At 40.3% G+C, this 20,388-nt stretch overlaps 1 protein-coding gene across 4 annotated transcripts in view; it reads right to left on the bottom strand.

The window, feature by feature from the left end:
- TANC2 (tetratricopeptide repeat, ankyrin repeat and coiled-coil containing 2) overlaps positions 1–20,388 on the bottom strand; it is a 785,323-nt gene that overhangs the window by 366,428 nt on the left and 398,507 nt on the right. For all 4 annotated transcript variants that reach the window (XM_053699768.1, XM_053699765.1, XM_053699775.1 and 1 more), the window contains one exon: positions 1,852–2,034. In XM_053699768.1, the coding sequence (XP_053555743.1) occupies positions 1,852–2,034 (183 nt within the window). The remainder of the gene's footprint in view (positions 1–1,851; positions 2,035–20,388) is intronic.

The raw sequence follows: 20,388 nt of genomic DNA, 5'->3' as shown, positions 1-20,388 counted from the left end.
TTCAAATGATCTACAATTCACCTTCAATTCATCTCTTTGCAAATAAAGAGCCCATAAAAACACACACACACTCTCTCCATATTTTTGTTGGAAGGTATTCACTGCTTACACATGCCACTTCATTAAAGGGACAGTCTCGTTCTCTTGGTATTCTTAGTTGAAAGCTAAACCAAGGAGGTTCATATGCAAGTTTCTAAGCCCTTGAAGGCCGCCTCTTCTCTCAGGGCATTTTGACAGTTTTTCACCACTAGAGGGTGTTAGTTCATGTGTGTCATATAGATAACACTGTGCTCACGCACGTGGAGTTCCAGTGAACCAGCTTTGATTGGCTAAAATGGATGTCTGTCAAAAGAACTGGAATAAGGGGGCAGTTTGCAGAGGCTTAGATACAAGATAATCAGAGGTAAAAAGTGTATTAATATAAGACTGTTGGTTATGCAAAACTAGGGAATGGGTAATAAAAGGGATTAACTATCTTTTTAAACAGTACAAATTCTGGTGTAGACTGTCCCTTTAATACACACTCAGACATGCACACACATGTAGGCATAAGTATACACACACACACACACACACATATCAACTCTCTCTTTATATATCTATAATACATATATACATGCACAATGTTCTTGTTGGAGGGCACTAACTGTTTACACACACACATCCATACACATACATAGGCATCCATACACACACACACACACACACACACAACATATAAATACCCTTTGTAGCTGCTAAATGTATTAAGAATTTGTATATACCTATAGTACACAAGCACATATAACTATATACACGTATTTTATTTATAGACTACTTTACGATATACATAGTAAAATACACACAGCTAAATATCCAGTAAACATGTAAATATATTATAATGTTATATATGTACTATAATAATACAGACATATAATGCACTATGCACACACTGGTGTATAATGCAGTATACAGACAGATAAGTATGTAGTGCAGCATAATCACATGCACGTAAATAAGCAGACAAAAAATACATAATGCAACATATACATCACTACATACAGCTGCATAGACGTGTGGTAAAGCATTGGCACTCATATAAAAAGCAGAATGCAAACAAATATGCAACCCGACATAGGGGATTACAAAAATATACAGATTTTAAGGAGCAAAGTAGTTGGAACCTGCATAGCAATACAATATACATTTTTAAATATACCTTTTAGAACACAGTTTTTACACACCTGTCACAGGTATATAAATTATGCAATGCATGGAAAACAAATCTTGCACACATCTGGAAAATGTAGCAAAGGGGCACATTCATACATAATGCAGCAAACACATACATTGTATATAATCCAGCAGGGATAAAGACGCAGAATCCAATATACAGACAGGTACACAATGCAGCACAAATAAGGTGTATAATGCACAACACACACATATTCACAATGCAATAAACACCCAAATAGGAGTAAATAATCCTAAATAGATATTTAGCTACAGACCCTGCCAGTCAATGAGGTAAACGTACAGTTTTGACCGTTAATAAGAATACACATACACTTCACCCTAGGGCTTAACAAATGTATATGAAATTGTTTAAGAGCCATGCACAAGTTTTTGTATACAGACATATGTAAAACAGCATAAGAATGAAACAATTAGACTGTAAACTTCTTGAGACAGGGTCTCCCATTATACTACCAGGGGCTAGGCTTCTTAGACTTCTTTTATTACACTGCTACGCTGTGTACTACAGAAACTGCATTCATATGATTATTGATTTCCATGTATAACAGAATAATGCTTCTGCCATTAATGTACAACACATGGCACAAGTTATAAGGGCCTAAAGTCATCTCTTACCAGTCAGTTTCTTGACAGGCTGAAGTCTCATACTGATAGCCTGGTGGGTGAGAAGTGGGGAGGACGGCAGAGAGCGGGACATGCCCTCCATCATGCGGATGTGCTGCATGCCTTCTGTGACAGGAAGAGGTGTAATAGGGTAATCTGGTTCAAAGGCGCAGTCGGTTTCCAAGGAGCAGCCACCTGCCGGCACAAAAAGGACCAAGGATATCAATTAAAAAATACACTACACATAAAAAGATTGTAATATCAAATGATCAACTATATAAATAAAAAAAAATCTACAATATACTTCCATTATTTATTTTGTCAGCTTTTCCTGTATATCCATTCTGAAATTGTGAGCTTTTCAGTTCCTGTTTGAAATGGAAGTGCAGAACACTGTTCTTTTCCACACAGCCATTGGCTGCACACTCTAGTGACATATTTATAACTGTCTCTAATTGACCACAACAGAGAAGGTAACCTAAGTTACAACATGGCAGCTCCCATTGTTTTATAGACACTTAAGCTTTACACTTAGTTTGCCAATACATAAACAGCTAATGAAAAACTTTAAAAAGTACATCTACATAGTATTCTCAGACTAATATTTTATTTGAATGCATCATTCTATCATTTATTTAGTGTTTAATGTCTCTTTAAAGGCACAAGAAACCCAATTTTTTTTCTTTCATGATTCAGATACCGCAAACAATTTTAAACTTTCCAATTTATTGGTATTATCACATTTGCTTCATCTTATTGACATGCAAGAGGTATACATATCCAGCCATCAAAGAGCAGCTAGCTTCTACCACTGCATTACTGCTCATGAGTCTACCTAGGTACTTTTTAACAAAGTAAATTAGATGTTAGAATTAAGATTACATTTTTTTTTTAAATTGCATGCTCTATTTGAATCATTAAATTACTTTACTGTTTCTTTAAACTGTTAAAATTACATTATTGTAACATTGCTCAAAAGTACTCAACTAACTTTTGAATTTGTGCATGACAGAGAGAAAGGGGAGGACGCAGGAGCCATTTATCACCTTGTTTGACTGTATCACGACATAGCAATAAATGACTGTTGTGTGACACACGGAGCAATGATTTAAAACTTTGATTGCCTATCACAGATGTTGACTTGATTTTAACCATTTGATTCCTTTAGACACACACTATTTTCTACCCTTCAAAAAATGCAGTCAGGGCACCAGGAACAACATTCTAGATGTACTGACAACCAATATTTGTTGAGCATTTGAATAAACTCATTATCCCAACAAACCCAAGGGTACCTATAAAAGCCAGCACAGGAAGTTTAATCCTGATGTATACTGCAACCCATGATGATCAATGTAAACAGCAAGCACATAAGACTAAACTGTTTAATGATCAATTTAAAAACTCAAAGTAATCAACTGCCAGCGTTGATGAAGATGAGCTTGATTTTGCTTTCCAAATCATAACTGAACAGAATAGAGGTAAGTGCTTATTTGTTAATTATATTAAAGGGACATTAAACACCAAGGGGCCCATTTATCAAGCTCCGTATGGAGCTTGAGGGCCGTGTTTCTGGCGAGCCTTCAGACTCGCCAGAAACACAAGTTATGGAGCAGCGGTCTAAAGACAGCTGCTCCATAACCTGTCCGCCTGCTCTGAGGAGGCGGACAGACATCGCCGCAATTCAAAATACGATCGGGTTGATTGACACCCCCCTGCTAGCGGCCGATTGTCCGCAAATCTGCAGGGGGCGGCGTTGCACCAGCAGTTCACAAGAGCTGCTGGTGCAATGCTGAATGCGGAGAGCGTATTGCTCTCCGCATTTAGCGAGGTCTGTCGGACCTGATTCCAAATGTCGGATCATGTCCGACAGGCCTTTCATAAATAGGCCACTAAATAAATGATAGATAGAATGAAGCATTCAAAGAAAATATTAGTCTGAGAATAACATGTAGATGTATGTTTTAAAGTTCCATTAACTGTTTTAAATATTGACAAAATAAGTATAAAGTTTAAGTGTCTATAAAACAATGGGAGCTACCATGTTGTAACTTAGGTTACCTTCTCTGCTGTGGCCAATTAGGAACAACAGTTAAAAAAAAAAAGGTCACTAGAGTGTGCATCCAATGGCAGTGTGGAACTTAAAGGGCCACTAAACCCAAAATCTTTCTTTCATGATTCAGATAGAGAATAGAAATTTAAACAACATTACAATTTACTTCTATTATTTATTTTGCTTCATTTTTTAGATATCCTTAGTTGAAGAAAAAGCAATGCACATGGTGAGCCAATCACACGAGGCTTCTATGTGCAGCAACCAATCAGCAGCTGCTGAGCATATCTAGATATGCTTTTCAGCAAAGAATATCAAGAGAATAAAACAAATTAGATAATATAAGTAAATTAGAAAGATGTTTAAAATTGCATTCTCTTTCTAAATCATGAAAGAAAAACTGTGGGTATCATGTCCCTTTAAAGGGACACTAAACCCAAATAATTTCTCTTTCGTGATTCAGATAGAGCATGCAATTTTAAGCAACTTTCTAATTTACTCCTATTATGATTTTTTCTTCGTTCTCTTGCTATCTTTATTTGAAAAAGAAGGCATCTAAGCTAAGGAGCCAGCCTTTTTTTAATTCAGGACCCTGGACAGCACTTGTTTATTGGTGGGTGAATTTATCCACCAATCAGCAAGAACAACCCAGGTTGTTCCCCAAAAATGGTCTGGTGTCTAAACGTACATTCTTGCTTTTCAAATAAAGATACCAAGAGAATGAAGAATATTTGATAATAGGGGTAAATTAGAAAGTTGCTTAAAATTGCATGCTCTATCTGTCAGGGTGCCAGGAAACAGACTGAGATGAGAAGTGCAAAAATAATCACACCTTTATTAATAACAAAAAATAATAAAAAGTCCACAAGTCAAATAACAAGCCAGGAGTCAAAACCAGAGCTGGCAGTCAGACGAGCCGAGTCAGGAGCCAAAGCGAATAGTCAGACGAGCCGGAATCAGGAACAAGGAAAACAGCAGAGTCAGGAACAAGCCAGGGATCAGGAACCAGGAAGGATGTCAGACAGCCAGGTAATACACAGGAACTCTCACAAACAGGTCTGAGACATCGCAAAGGCAAAGCATACTGAACAGAGGCCCTTTAAATAATAAGTGATGTCATCACAATTCTGAGACTGCTTCCTGTCTCACACAGATGATGCACACCAGCCTGGCCATAAAAGGAAGTGCAGGAAATGAGCAGCATCCCCCACAATGCACCAGAGTCAGGAAGAGAGGTGAGTAAAATGGCTGCCAGCAGCACATGGCAAACACAACAGGGAAAAACCCTGACACTATCTGAATCACAAAAGAAATTGAGTTCAGTTTCCCTTTAAATACCGGGTGGGCCGGGGACTCACTGTATCCAGAAAGAAAGAAATTTATCAGGTAAGCATAAATTTTGCTTTCTTTCCTTAGATACAGTGAGTCCACAAAGTCCTCAGTTACTGTTGGGAACCAATACCCAAGCAAAAGGATACGGAGGACTAGGGAGGGCTAAGACAGGAATAACGAAATAGAAGGCACCACAGCTTGCAGAACCTTTCCCCAAAAAGAGGCCTCAGCTGAGGCAAAAGTATCAAAATTTTGAAAAACTATGCAAAGATGACCAAGTAGCAGCCTTGCACATCTGCTCAACAGAAGCTTCGTTCTTGAAGGCCCAAGAAGAAGAAACAGCCCTAGTAGAATGAGCTGTGATTCTCTCAGGAGGCTGCTGTGAAGCGGTCTAATATGCAAAACGAATAACACTTCTCAACCAGAGAGAAAGAGAAGTAGCCGTAGCTTTCTGACCCTTACGTTTTTCCAGAAAAACAAACAATCAATACAGGACACTGATGAAAGTCCTTAGTCGCCTGCAAATAAAATTTTAGGGAACACACAACATCCAAGTTGTGCAACAGACGTTCCTTATGAGAAGAAGGATCGGGGCACAAAGAAGGAACCACAATCTCCTGATTAATATTTCTGTCCGACACAACCTTCGGAAGAAAAACTAACTTTTTGCGAAGAACAGCCTTATCGGCATGAAATATAAGATAAGTCGAGTCGCACTGTAAAACAGAAAGTTCAGAAACTCTTTGAGCAGAAGAGATAGCTGTAAGAAACAAAACTTTACAAGATAACTTAATATCTATAGAATGCATAGGCTCAAACGAGCCTGTTGCAAAACTTTAAGAACAAGATTAACGGCTAGATTACGAGTTTTTGTCAGTAAAGCTTGCGGTGCTAACGCTTCTTTTTTTCTCACCACTCACTTAAAACAACGCTGGTATTACAGGGTTTTTTTCAACCCGGCGTTATCCTCTAAAAAGTGAGCGTTGAGCAAAATTTAGCTCCACATCTCACTGTAATACCAGCGCTGCTTACGGTAGCGGTGAACTGGCTAAATGTGCTGTGGACGATTTCCCCATAGGAAACAATGGGGCAGATTCAGCTGGAAAAAAAACCTAACACCTGCAAAAAAGCAGCGTTCAGCTCCTAACCCAGCCCCATTGATTCCTATGGGGAAATACATTTTATGTCTACACCTAACACCCTAACATGAACCCCGAGTCTAAACACCCCTAATCTTACACTTATTAACCCCTAATCTGCCGCCCCCGACATCGCCGACACCTGCATTATATTTATTAACCCCTAATCTGCCGCTCCGGACACCGCCGCCACCTACATTATCCCTATGAACCACTAATCTGCGCCCCCGACACCTACATACTATTTATTAACCCCTAATCTGCCCCCCAATGTCGCCGCAACCTACCTACATTTATTAACCCCTAATCTGCCGCCACCATCATCACCGCTACTATATTAAATTTATTAACCCCTAAACCTAAGTCTAAACCTAAGTCTAACACCCCCCTAACTTAAATATAATTTAAATAAAACGAAATAAAATTACTACAATTAAATAAATTAATCCTATTTAAAACTAAATACTTACCTATAAAATAAACCATAAGCTAGCTACAATATAACTAATTGTTACATTTGTATCTATCTTACGGTTTATTTTTATTTTACAGGCAAGTTTGTATTTATTTTAACTAGGTACAATAGTTACTAAATAACTTCCTAGTTAAAATAAGTACAAATTTACCTGTAAAATAAATCCTAACCTAAATTACAATTACACCTAACACTACACTATCATTAAATTAATTGCCTAAACTAACTACAATTAAATACAATTGAATTAAATAAACTAAAGTACAAAAAAAACCCCACTAAATTACAGAAAATAAAAAAATAATCACAATTTTTTTAAACTAATTACACCTAATCTAATCCTCCTAATAAAATAAAAAAGCCCCCAAAAATAATAGATGCCGGCTGGATGAAGACTTCTTCCCATCTGGATGTCCTCTTCTGCCCGGATCGGATGAAGACTTCTGCCCCTCTGGAGGTCCACTTGTATCCGGCTGGGTGAAGACGTCTCAGGGTAGGGTGATCTTCAAGGGGTTAGTGTTAGGTTTTATTAAGGGGGGATTGGGTGGGTTTTAGAGTAGGTTTGGGTGTGTGGGTGGTGGGTTTTAATGTTGGGGGGTATTGTTGTTGTTTTTTTACAGGTAAAAGAGCTGATTACTTTGGGGCAATGCCCAGCAAAAGGCCATTTTAAGGGCTATTTGTAATTTAGTATACGGTAGGGAATTTTATTATTTTGGGGGGGCTTTTTTATTTTATTAGGGGGGATTACTGTAGGTGTAATTAGTTTAAAATTCTTGTAATTACTCTTTTATTTTCTGTTATTTAGTGTGTTTTTTTCCGTAATTTAGTTGATTTAATTTAATTGTATTTAATTGTAGTTAGTTTAGGGAATTAATTTAATTATAGTGTAGTGTTAGGTGTAATTGTAACTTAGGTTTAGGTTTATTTTACAGGTAAATTTGTACTTATTTTAACTATGTAGCTATTAAATAGTTAATAACTATTTAATAACTATTCTACCTAGTTAAAATAAATACAAACTTGCCTGTAAAATAAAAATAAATCCTAAACTAGCTACAATGTAATTATTAGTTATATTATAGCTAGCTTAGGGTTTATTTTACAGGTAAGTATTTAGTTTTAAATAGGAATAATTTAGTTAATTGTAGTAATTTTATTTAGTTTTATATAAATTATATTTAAGTTAGGGGGGTGTTAGGGTTAGGGTTAGGGTTAGACTTAGGTTTAGGGGTTAATAAATTTAGTATAGTGTCGGCGACATTGTGGGCAGCAGATTAGGGGTTAATAAATGTAGGTAGGTGCCTGCGATTTTAGGGACGGCAAATTAGGGGTTAATAAAATTTAACTAGTGTTTGCGAGGCGGGAGTGCGGCGGTTTAGGGGTTAATACATTTATTTAAGTGGCGGCGATGTCCGGTCGGCAGATTAGGGGTTAAAAACTTTAGTTAAGTGTTTGCGATGGTGGGGGGGGGGGGGGGGCGCGCTCGGTTTAGGGGTTAATAGGTAGTTTATGGGTGTTAGTGTACTTTTTAGCACTTTAGTTAAGAGTTTTATGTTACGGCGTTAGCCCATAAAACTCTTAAAGTATTACTTTCTGTTATAATTTTTAAGCTAAACAACTAACATATTAAAGTTAATAAAACAGAATTTATGCTTACCTGATAAATTACTTTCTCCAACGGTGTGTCCGGTCCACAGCGTCATCCTTACTTGTGGGATATTCTCTTCCCCAACAGGAAATGGCAAAGAGCCCAGCAAAGCTGGTCACATGATCCCTCCTAGGCTCCGCCTACCCCAGTCATTCGACCGACGGACAGGAGGAAATATGCATAGGAGAAACCATATGATACCGTGGTGACTGTAGTTAGAGAAAATAATTCATCAGACCTGATTAAAAAAACCAGGGCGGGCCGTGGACCGGACACACCGTTGGAGAAAGTAATTTATCAGGTAAGCATAAATTCTGTTTTCTCCAACATAGGTGTGTCCGGTCCACGGCGTCATCCTTACTTGTGGGAACCAATACCAAAGCTTTAGGACACGGATGAAGAGAGGGAGCAAATCAGGTCACCTAAACGGAAGGCACCACAGCTTGCAAAACCTTTCTCCCAAAAATAGCCTCCGAAGAAGCAAAAGTATCAAATTTGTAAAATTTGGCAAAAGTGTGCAGAGAAGACCAAGTCGCTGCCATACATATCTGGTCAACAGAAGCCTCGTTCTTGAAGGCCCATGTGGAAGCCACAGCCCTAGTGGAGTGAGCTGTGATTCTTTCAGGAGGCTGCCGTCCGGCAGTCTCATAAGCCAATCGGATAATGCTTTTAAGCCAAAAAGAAAGAGAGGTAGAAGTTGCTTTTTGACCTCTCCTTTTACCAGAATAAACAACAAACAAAGAAGATGTTTGTCTGAAATCTTTAGTAGCCTCTAAATAGAATTTTAGAGCACGGACTACGTCCAAATTGTGTAACAAACGTTCCTTCTTTGAAACTGGATTCGGACAGAAAGAAGGTACAACTATCTCCTGGTTAATATTTTTGTTGGAAACAACTTTCGGAAGAAAACCAGGCTTAGTACGCAAAACCACCTTATCTGCATGGAACACCAGATAGGGCGGAGAACACTGCAGAGCAGATAACTCTGAAACTCTTCTAGCAGAAGAAATTGCAACCAAAAACAAAACTTTCCATGATAATAACTTAATATCTATGGAATGTAAGGGTTCAAACGGAACCCCTTGAAGAACTGAAAGAACTAGATTTAGACTCCAGGGAGGAGTCAAAGGTCTGTAAACAGGCTTGATTCTAACCAGAGCCTGAACAAATGCTTGAACATCTGGCACAGCTGCCAGCCGTTTGTGAAGTAAAACAGATAAAGCAGAGATCTGTCCCTTCAGAGAACTTGCAGATAATCCTTTCTCCAAACCTTCTTGTAGAAAGGATAGAATCTTAGGAATTTTTATCTTGTTCCAGGGGAATCCTTTAGATTCACACCAACAGATATATTCTTTCCATATTTTATGGTAAATTTTTCTAGTTACAGGCTTTCTAGCCTGAATCATAGTATCTATTACAGAATCTGAAAACCCACGCTTTGATAAAATCAAGCGTTCAATCTCCAAGCCGTCAGTTGGAGGGAGACCAGATTCGGATGTTCGAATGGACCTTGAACAAGAAGGTCCTGTCTCAAAGGTAGCTTCCATGGTGGAGCCGATGACATATTCACCAGGTCTGCATACCAAGTCCTGCGTGGCCACGCAGGAGCTATCAAGATCACCGAAGCCCTCTCCTGATTGATCCTGGCTACCAGCCTGGGAATGAGAGGAAATGGTGGGAACACATAAGCTAGGTTGAAGGTCCAAGGCGCTACTAGTGCATCCACTAGAATCGCCTTGGGATCCCTGGATCTGGACCCGTAGCAAGGAACCTTGAAGTTCTGACGAGACGCCATCAGATCCATGTCTGGAATGCCCCATAATTGAGTTATTTGGGCAAAGATTTCCGGATGGAGTTCCCACTCCCCCGGATGGAAAGTCTGACGACTCAGAAAATCCGCTTCCCAATTTTCCACTCCTGGGATGTGGATTGCAGACAAGTGGCAGGAGTGATCCTCCGCCCATTGAATTATTTTGGTCACTTCTTCCATCGCCAGGGAACTCCTTGTTCCCCCCTGATGATTGATATATGCAACAGTCGTCATGTTGTCTGATTGAAACCGTATGAATTTGGCCTTTGCTAGTTGAGGCCAAGCTTTGAGAGCATTGAATATCGCTCTCAGTTCCAGAATGTTTATCGGGAGAAGAGATTCTTCCCGAGACCATAGGCCCTGAGCTTTCAGGGGTTCCCAGACCGCGCCCCAGCCCACCAGACTGGCGTTGGTCGTGACAATGACCCACTCTGGTCTGCGGAAGCTCATTCCCTGTGACAGATTGTCCAGGGTCAGCCACCAACGGAGTGAATCTCTGGTCTTTTGATCTACTTGAATCGTCTGAGACAAGTCTGTATAATCCCCATTCCACTGTCTGAGCATGCACAGTTGTAATGGTCTTAGATGAATTCGTGCAAAAGTAACTATGTCCATTGCCGCAACCATCAATCCTATTACTTCCATGCACTGTGCTATGGAAGGACGAAGAACGGAATGAAGTACTTGACAAGAGCTTAGAAGTTTTGATTTTCTGACCTCTGTCAGAAAAATCCTCATTTCTAAGGAATCTATTATTGTTCCCAAGAAGGGAACTCTTGTTGACGGGGACAGAACACATTTTTCTTTGTTCACCTTCCATCCGTGAGATCTGAGAAAGGCTAGGACGATGTCCGTATGAGCCTTTGCTTTTGACAGAGACGACGCTTGAATCAGGATGTCGTCCAAGTAAGGTACCACTGCAATGCCCCTTGGTCTTAGAACCGCTAGAAGGGACCCTAGTACCTTTGTGAAAATTCTCGGAGCAGTGGCTAATCCGAATGGAAGTGCCACAAACTGGTAATGCTTGTCCAGAAAGGCGAACCTTAGGAACTGATAATGTTCCTTGTGGATAGGAATATGTAGGTACGCATCCTTTAAATCCACCGTGGTCATAAATTGACCTTCCTGGATGGTGGGAAGGATCGTTCGAATGGTTTCCATTTTGAACGATGGAACCCTGAGAAATTTGTTTAGGATCTTGAGATCTAAAATTGGTCTGAATGTTCCCTCTTTTTTGGGAACTATGAACAGGTTGGAGTAAAACCCCATCCCTTGTTCTCCTATTGGAACTGGATGAATTACTCCCATCTTTAACAGGTCTTCTACACAATGTAAGAATGCCTGTCTTTTTATTTGGTTTGAAGATAATTGAGACCTGTGGAACCTTCCCCTTGGGGGTAGATCCTTGAATTCCAGGAGATAACCTTGAGAAACTATTTCTAGTGCCCAAGGATCCTGAACATCTCTTGCCCAAGCCTGAGCGAAGAGAGAAAGTCTGCCCCCCACCAGATCCGGTCCCGGATCGGGGGCCATCCCTTCATGCTGTTTTGGTAGCAGTGGCAGGCTTCTTGGCCTGCTTACCCTTGTTCCAGCCTTGCATCGGTCTCCAGGCTGGTTTGGGTTGTGAAGTATTACCCTCTTGCTTAGAGGATGTAGAATTAGAGGCTGGTCCGTTTCTGCGAAAGGGACGAAAATTAGGCTTATTTTTAGCCTTAAAAGACCTATCCTGAGGGAGGGCGTGGCCCTTTCCCCCGGTGATGTCTGAAATAATCTCTTTCAAATCAGGACCAAACAGTGTTTTACCCTTGAAAGGGATGTTAAGCAATTTTGTCTTGGAAGACACATCCGCTGACCAAGACTTTAGCCAAAGCGCTCTGCGCGCCACGATAGCAAACCCTGAATTTTTCGCCGCTAATCTAGCTAATTGCAAAGCGGCATCTAAAATAAAAGAGTTAGCCAATTTAAGTGCTTGAACTCTGTCCATAACCTCCTCATACGAGGATTCTTTATTGAGCGACTTTTCTAGTTCTTCGAACCAGAAACACGCTGCCGTAGTGACAGGAACAATGCATGAAATTGGTTGTAGAAGGTAACCTTGCTGAACAAACATCTTTTTAAGCAAACCCTCTAATTTTTTATCCATAGGATCTTTGAAAGCACATCTTCTATAGGGATAGTAGTGCGTTTGTTTAGAGTAGAAACCGCCCCCTCGACCTTGGGGACTGTCTGCCATAAGTCCTTTCTGGGGTCGACTATAGGAAATAATTTCTTAAATATAGGGGGAGGAACAAAAGGTATGCCGGGCCTTTCCCACTCCTTATTTACTATGTCCGCCACCCGCTTGGGTATAGGAAAAGCATCGGGGGGAACCGGAACCTCTAGGAACTTGTCCATCTTACATAATTTCTCTGGAATGACCAAATTGTCACAATCATCCAGAGTAGATAATACCTCCTTAAGCAGTGCGCGGAGATGTTCTAATTTAAATTTAAATGTTACAACATCAGGTTCAGCTTGTTGAGAAATTTTTCCTGAATCTGAAATTTCTCCCTCAGACAAAACCTCCCTCCTGGCCCCTTCAGATTGGTGTGAGGGTATGTCAGAACAGTTATCATCAGCGTCCTCTTGCTCTTCAGTGTTTAAAACAGAGCAATCGCGCTTTCTCTGATAAGTAGGCATTTTGGATAAAATGTTTGCAATAGAATTATCCATTACGGCCGTTAATTGTTGCATGGTAATAAGTATTGGCGCACTAGATGTACTAGGGGCCTCTTGTGTGGGCAAAACTGGTGTAGACACAGAAGGGGATGATGCAGTATCATGCTTACTCCCCTCATTTGAGGAATCATCTTGGGCAATATCATTATCTGTGGCATCATTGTCCCTACTTTGTTTGGACACTATGGCACATTTATCACATAAATTTAAATGGGGAGAAACCTTAGTTTTCATACATATAGAACATAGCTTATCTGATGGTACAGACATGTTAAACAGGCTTAAACTTGTCAACAAAGCACAAAAAACGTTTTAAAATAAAACCGTTACTGTCACTTTAAATTTTAAACTGAACACACTTTATTACTGAATATGTGAAAAAGTATGAAGGAATTGTTCAAAATTCACCAAAATTTCACCACAGTGTCTTAAAGCCTTAAAAGTATTGCACACCAAATTTGAAAGCTTTAACCCTTAAAATAACGGAACCGGAGCCGTTTTTACATTTAACCCCTATACAGTCCCAGTTATCAGCTTTGCTGAGACCCAACCAAGCCCAGAGGGGAATACGATACCAAATGACGCCTTCTATAAGCTTTTTCAGTGGTTCTTAGCTCCTCACACATGCATCTGCATGCCTTGCTCTCCAAAAACAACTGCGCATTAGTGGCGCGAAAATGAGGCTCTGCCTATGACTAGAAAAGGCCCCCATCTGAAAAAGGTGTCCAATACAGTGCCTGCCGTTTTTTTAAAACAATCCCCAAAATTATAATAATTATTAAGAGTTATAATCTGCAAAATATGCTTAGCAAAGTAATCGTTTTAGCCCAGAAAAATGTCTACCAGTTTTTTAAGCCCTTATGAAGCCCTTTATTCTTTTACTTAATCTAAGAAAATGGCTTACCGGTCCCCATAGGGGAAATGACAGCCTTCCAGCATTACATAGTCTTGTTAGAAATGTGGCCAGTCATACCTCAAGCAGAAAAGTCTGCCAACTGTTTCCCCCAACTGAAGTTACTTCATCTCAACAGTCCTGTGTGGAAACAGCAATCGATTTTAGTAACGTTTGCTAAAATCATCTTCCTCTTACAAACAGAAATCTTCATCTCTTTTCTGTTTCAGAGTAAATAGTACATACCAGCACTATTTTAAAATAACAAACACTTGATTGAAGGATAAAAACTACATTTAAACACCAAAAAACTCTTAACCATCTCCGTGGAGATGTTGCCTGTGCAACGGCAAAGAGAATGACTGGGGTAGGCGGAGCCTAGGAGGGATCATGTGACCAGCTTTGCTGGGCTCTTTGCCATTTCCTGTTGGGGAAGAGAATATCCCACAAGTAAGGATGACGCCGTGGACCGGACACACCTATGTTGGAGAAACATTAATTAAAACCTACTGACCTATATTTTCTCTAAAACGAAGTTTCATAACGTTCTAAAAGTTATATCTTTTATTCGCCGATGATGTCATGTTATCCTGCCCACTATTTTCAGCACTGCATGTTCAAAATACTTAAACCAATAACTTTGTATTTAAAGCGCCATTTTGAAACCTAGGTATTGTAAACGGATTGGTACAGAGCAAAGGATACCCACGGAGTGGGTTTGGAAAACAATTAAATTTGCAGACAAGATTTCTGATATACGGTAGAGATATGTTAATGAAATGCTATTGATAAAAAGCGTATTTGGGGTAGTTAGTTAGTAACAGGCATAAAAAATATTTACTTACAGTGGCCCTTTAACTACTGACTTTTAAATGCGTTAGGAGTCTTGACAGGAGAGGGTGTACCGCTCACTTTTTCCAAGACTTGTAATAGGAAAATCCCATTAAAAAGATAGGATACGCAATTGACGTAAGGGGATTTGCGGTATGCTCGAGTCGCGGAGAAAAAGTGAGTGGTACACCTGTACCTGCCAGACTCTTAATACCAGCGGGCGTTAAAAAGCAGCGTTGGGACCTCTCAACGCTGCTTTTTAAGGCTAACGCAAGACTCGTAATATAGGCGTAAGACTCCATGGAGGAGCAACGGATTTAAACACATGCCTAATTCTAATCAATAACACAGAGAAACAAAAATCAGTGCAGTGAAAAGTGGGTGTTGTGGAGTAGCAAGCCATTACCATAGCAACATGCAGAGTGGAGTAGGAATAGTACGTATCCAAATAGTGTGTATTGCAAAAGCACTTATATTCATAAATGAATACATGCAATTAAAGTCCAGATGACAAAGACGAGTAATGTGGCAAACAATATTGTGAAAGATGAAAGTTCCAAAGTTTGGCTTACGGGGTTTAACTTACAGCCACATACTGTGGTATCCAACCCTGGTAATACAGGCGCAAAGAACCCCCTTAAGGACATAAACAACTTGTATTACCGTACTCTTCTGTCCGATGTGTGTGTCGTATGCTCAATCCAGCTTCAGTGTCACACTTTGCAGGATCTCCGCTGCAGCTTCTAATGTATGTCTCGCTCCAACTCTGCTCAGCTTAACTTCAAGTTACGCCCTGGCTCCTCCTCCGACCATGATGATACAGGTAGGACAGCCCTATCTAGCTACAGACCTAGATGTAGGAATGGAGTCCCAGTACTCCATATGTAGTAACATGAAAAAAATATATATTTTTTTTCCTCATTTGATTTTTTTAGTACACTAGAGTCATTTTCTATATTTTATAGATATTTGATTGTTATTGGCCACCATATTGATAGTAAGCTGAATCGCTACTTTATATCTTTTAGGTTGGCCTATATATATATATATATATATATATATATATATATATATATATATATATATATATATGTATTTCGTTACACTAAGTCTGATCTGCATTCATATTTTGTAGCTATATATCGCACTCTTTTAATAGTGTTACTATTAAGTATGTATATATATTGTATCTTGGCGTCTATCTTATCTCCATCTGCAGCTCAGGTATACTTCATATAGACATTCTAGAAGCGAGATTCACTTATAACAATATTACTTATATTTATTATGAGTTTTCTTGTCTTAGAGTTACAATCAATTAAGATGTATTAATTTGTTTATTTCTCTGTTTATTTACTCATTCATTGTTTTCCTTTACGATTTCCTTGGATGTATTAATTTTTCTTTTATGCATTTATTACATTCTACATTTTTGGCTCATATTTATGTTCTTAGCATGTAGCTTACATTTATAATTATGGTAACGATATGCTGAAGTGCCATTACTAACCATAGCACATATTATTTATAAACAGAGCACTTATAATTGTATGTATACCGAGCATCATCATCATTAAGGGTTAATATATGTGAGCACATGTTTTTAGGTACCTCCTAAGAGAGGAGTTAAGGGTTTTTAAATAGTTACACCTGTTAATATGCTTTATGTCTATGACTACAGCCTACATGGCATAAACCGGTCAGACGTTTTTGTGATAACTCACATATTTTTCTGTATGGAGTCTGCCACCACCGAAATTTTTAAGAATTCCATAAAGTTTTTTCACTTGTTTTAAAACAGCATTCTTCTGGCACTTTATTGTTCCTTGCTCAGACGCCACTGGGAACCTTTTTCATAATTCTAATCAAGGCCTGACAAAAAGATTGCACATCTGGCACATCCGCCAGACGCTTGTGCAGCAAAACAGATAAAGCAGAAATTTGTCCCTTTAAGGTACTGACAGATGAACCCTTCTCCAGACCCTCCTGGAGAAAAGATAAAATTCTTGGAATCCTGACCCTACTCCATGAGTATCCTTTGGATTCACACCAATGAAGATATTTACGCCATATTTTATGGTAAATCCTTCTAGTAACAGGCTTACAAGCCTGAATCATGGCCTCAATGACCGACTCAGAAAAGCCACGCTTAGATAAAATCAAGAGTTCAATCTCCAAGCAATCAGTTTCAGAGAAACGAGATTTGGATGAAGAAAAGGACCCTGAAGTAGAAGGTTCTTCCTCAGAGGGAGTCTCCACGGTGGGAGAGATGACAATTCCACTAGGTCTGCAAACCAGATCCTTTGAGGCCACGCAGAAGCTATTAGAATCACTGACGCTCTCTCCTGCTTGATACGAGCAATGACTCGTGGAAGGAGAGCAAATGTAGGAAAATGGTATGCCAACCTTTAGTTCCAAGGAACTGCCAGAGCATCTATCAGGAAGGCCTGAGGATCCCTCGATCTTGAACCGTACTTTGGATGCTTGGCGTTCTGTCGAGATGCCATCAGATCCAGTTCCGGTATCCCCCATTTAAAGGTTAATCTGCAGAATACCTCCAGATAGAGTTCCCACTCCCCGGGATGAAAAGTCTGTCCGCTCAGGAAATCTGACTCCCAGTGTCCACTCCTGGAATGTGGATGGCAGATAGAAAACAATTGTGAACTTCCGCCCACTGAATGATCCGATCCACCTCCTTCATGGCTAAGGAACTCTGAGTTTCTCCCTGGTGGTTGAGGTAAGCCACCGAGGTTATGTTGTCTGACTGGAACCTGGTAAACCGGGCAAAAGCCAGCTGAGGCCAAGGCATTGAAGATCGCTCTTAACTCCAAGATGTTTATAGGGAGAGCAGATTCTTCCTGAGACCAAAGTCCCTGCACCTTCAACGAGTCCCAGACTGCTCCGCAGCCCACCAGGCTGGCGTCCGAGGTCATAATCACCCATGAAGGTCTCCGATAGCATGTCCCCTGAGACAGATGTCCAGATAAGGCGCTACTGCAATTCCCCGAGACCGAATCACTGCCAAAAGAGCCCCCAGGATGTTTAAAAAAAATTGTGGGAGCTGTGGCAAGGCCAAAAGGAAGAGTCACAAACTGAAAGTGTCTGTCCAGAAAGGCAAATCTTAGAAATTTGTGATGATCCCTGTGAATGGGAACATGGAGGTACACATCCTTCAGGTCTTTGGTCGTCTTTGGCACTCTGAGAAACTTGTTTAGACACTTTAGATCTCGAATAGACCTGAACATTCCCTCCTTTTTGGGAACCACAAACAGATTGAAATAGAACCCCAGACCCTGTTCTTGAACTGGAACTATCACTCCCATAAGGGAAAGGTCCTGTACACATTTCAAGAAAGCCTCTCTTTTTATTTGGTCTACAGATAATCTTGAGAGGTGGAACCTGCCTCTGGGAGGAATGGTCTTGAATTCCAATTTGTAACCCTGGGATACTATGTCCACAGCCCACGGATCTGGAACATCTCATATCCATGCCTGAGAAAACAGAGAGTCTGCCCCCCACTTGATCCGATCCCGGATCGGGGGCGAACCCTTCATGCTGACTTAGACACAGCTGCGGGCTTCCTGGATTGCTTCCCCTTGTGCCAAGACTGACTGGGTTTCCAAAAAGTCTTGGACTGTTCCTGCTTGGCAGATGAGGGGGAAGACTTACTTCTGAAGTTACGAAAGGAACGAAAATTACTCTGACGTCCTTTCGGTCTATTCTTCTTGTTTTATGGCAGAAATGATCCTTTACCGCCAGTGATAACGGAAATAATTTATGCCAAAACCAAACCCAAACAAAGTCACCCTTCTAAGAAATTGCCAAAAGTTTAGACTTAGAAGAAACATCCACTAACCAAGACTTCAGCCATAACACTATGCACGCCAAGATGGCAAAACCAGATATTTTGGCTCCCAACTTGATGACTTGCAAAGAGGCATCAGTAATAAAGGAATTGGCCAACTTAAGAGCCTTGATCCTGTCTTGAATTTCTTCCAAAGGAGTCTCTGCTTGAAGAGACTCAGACAAGGCGTCAAACCAATAGGCCGCTGCAGTTGTTACGGTAGCAATACACACCGCTGGTTGCCATTGGAGACCCTGATGAATATACATCTTTTTAAAGTAAGCCTCCAGCTTCTTATCCATCGGGTCCTTGAATGAGCAACAATCCTCAATGGGAATAGTAGTTCTCTTAGCCAGGGTAGAAATCACCCCCTCCACCTTGGGCACCGTCTGCCAAGACTCCTTAAAGGAGTCAGCCACCGGGAAAAATTTTCTGAAAACTGGAGATGGAAAAAAAGGAATTCCAGGTCTCTCCCATTCCCGAGCAATGATCTCAGAAGCACGGTCTGGCACAGGAAACACCTCCACAGCGGAGGGAACATCAAAATATCTATTTAATTTGCTAGATTTTTTAGGGTTTACAACAACAGGAGTGTCGGAGTCATCCAAGGTAGCTAAAATCTCCTTTAACAAAACACGAAGGTGTTCAAGCTTAAATCTGAAGGAAACAACTTCAGCATCAGAAGAAGGAATTACACTATCCGAATCTGAGATCTCAACGTCAGAAGCTACCAAAGTATCTTTCTCTTCAGACTTATGAGAAATAGCAACTTGGTTAGTCTGGACTGGATCCGAAACCTTACTATCTGATTCTCTAATTTTCCTCTTGCGTCGCCCCTGAAGCTGGGGAATGGCAGCTAACACCTCAGATACCGCAGAGGATACCTAGGCCGCAATCTCTGCACGCAAAAATACTCCTCCAGGAGATTGAGAGGAACCACAAGGCACTGACTGTGCTAAGGCTTGGGACGCTTGAGGAGAAAGATGCGGCATTGCCTAAGCAGCATTAACCTGAGAGGTGGCTCAGTTACAAAAACTCTGTCCTTGTACATTTAAGTTCTCTGAACACAATCAGAACAAAAAGGTAATGGGGATTTAACAGTACTCTCTAAACAAAGCTTACATTCAGCAGGAGACAGAGTCTTGGTCCATCTTGCAAGAAACCAAAAAAAAAAAAAAAAATGTAATATTGTCCCTTTAAGATTCATTTCCAACAGCAACAGGGCAAAAAATAAATGTTTAAACAGAACTAAAATTCTTTAATGACTAAGCAATAGAGAAAATTATTGAGGCTTAGGGTATATTATCATCTAAAACAGGCAACTCTACACCTCAGCGTATCACTGAGGTGCCTACCTGCCCCCTCTGTAGTCCATTGCGTGTACACTGAAAATAACGAAGCATCTAATAACCGATCATTAACAGCTCTTGAGGGATCTCCCAACCGCTCCGCTGTGCGCTACTGCAATTCTCTTCTCACCAAACGCCACTGGTTGCCAGAGGAAGAGCTGCAAAAAGACACTTCCACTAACGGCTAAGTCGCTTCTATTATGAAAAGCGCACGCTGAGCAGGAAGATCTTAACCACCTCAGAAAGACCCGCCTCCTTCCTGTAACAGAGGCGCTCTGGTCTCAAAATAAAACTAAGTTGAATCACCCATTTGTCCTGCAAATACACATAGCCATTTCTAATAAAAATAGCATTTAAGCAAAAAAAAAAAAAATGAGTCACCAATAAAACACACCAGTCCAGTGGCTGCTCCCTGCCCCAATATTCCTGCAGCAGTAATACCAGTCCCAAATGTTGTG

The sequence above is a fragment of the Bombina bombina genome, chromosome 1, assembly GCF_027579735.1.
Source record: "Bombina bombina isolate aBomBom1 chromosome 1, aBomBom1.pri, whole genome shotgun sequence".
In the NCBI taxonomy this organism is placed as follows: Eukaryota; Metazoa; Chordata; class Amphibia; order Anura; family Bombinatoridae; genus Bombina; species Bombina bombina.
This window is presented reverse-complemented; position numbering and strand designations above follow the sequence as displayed.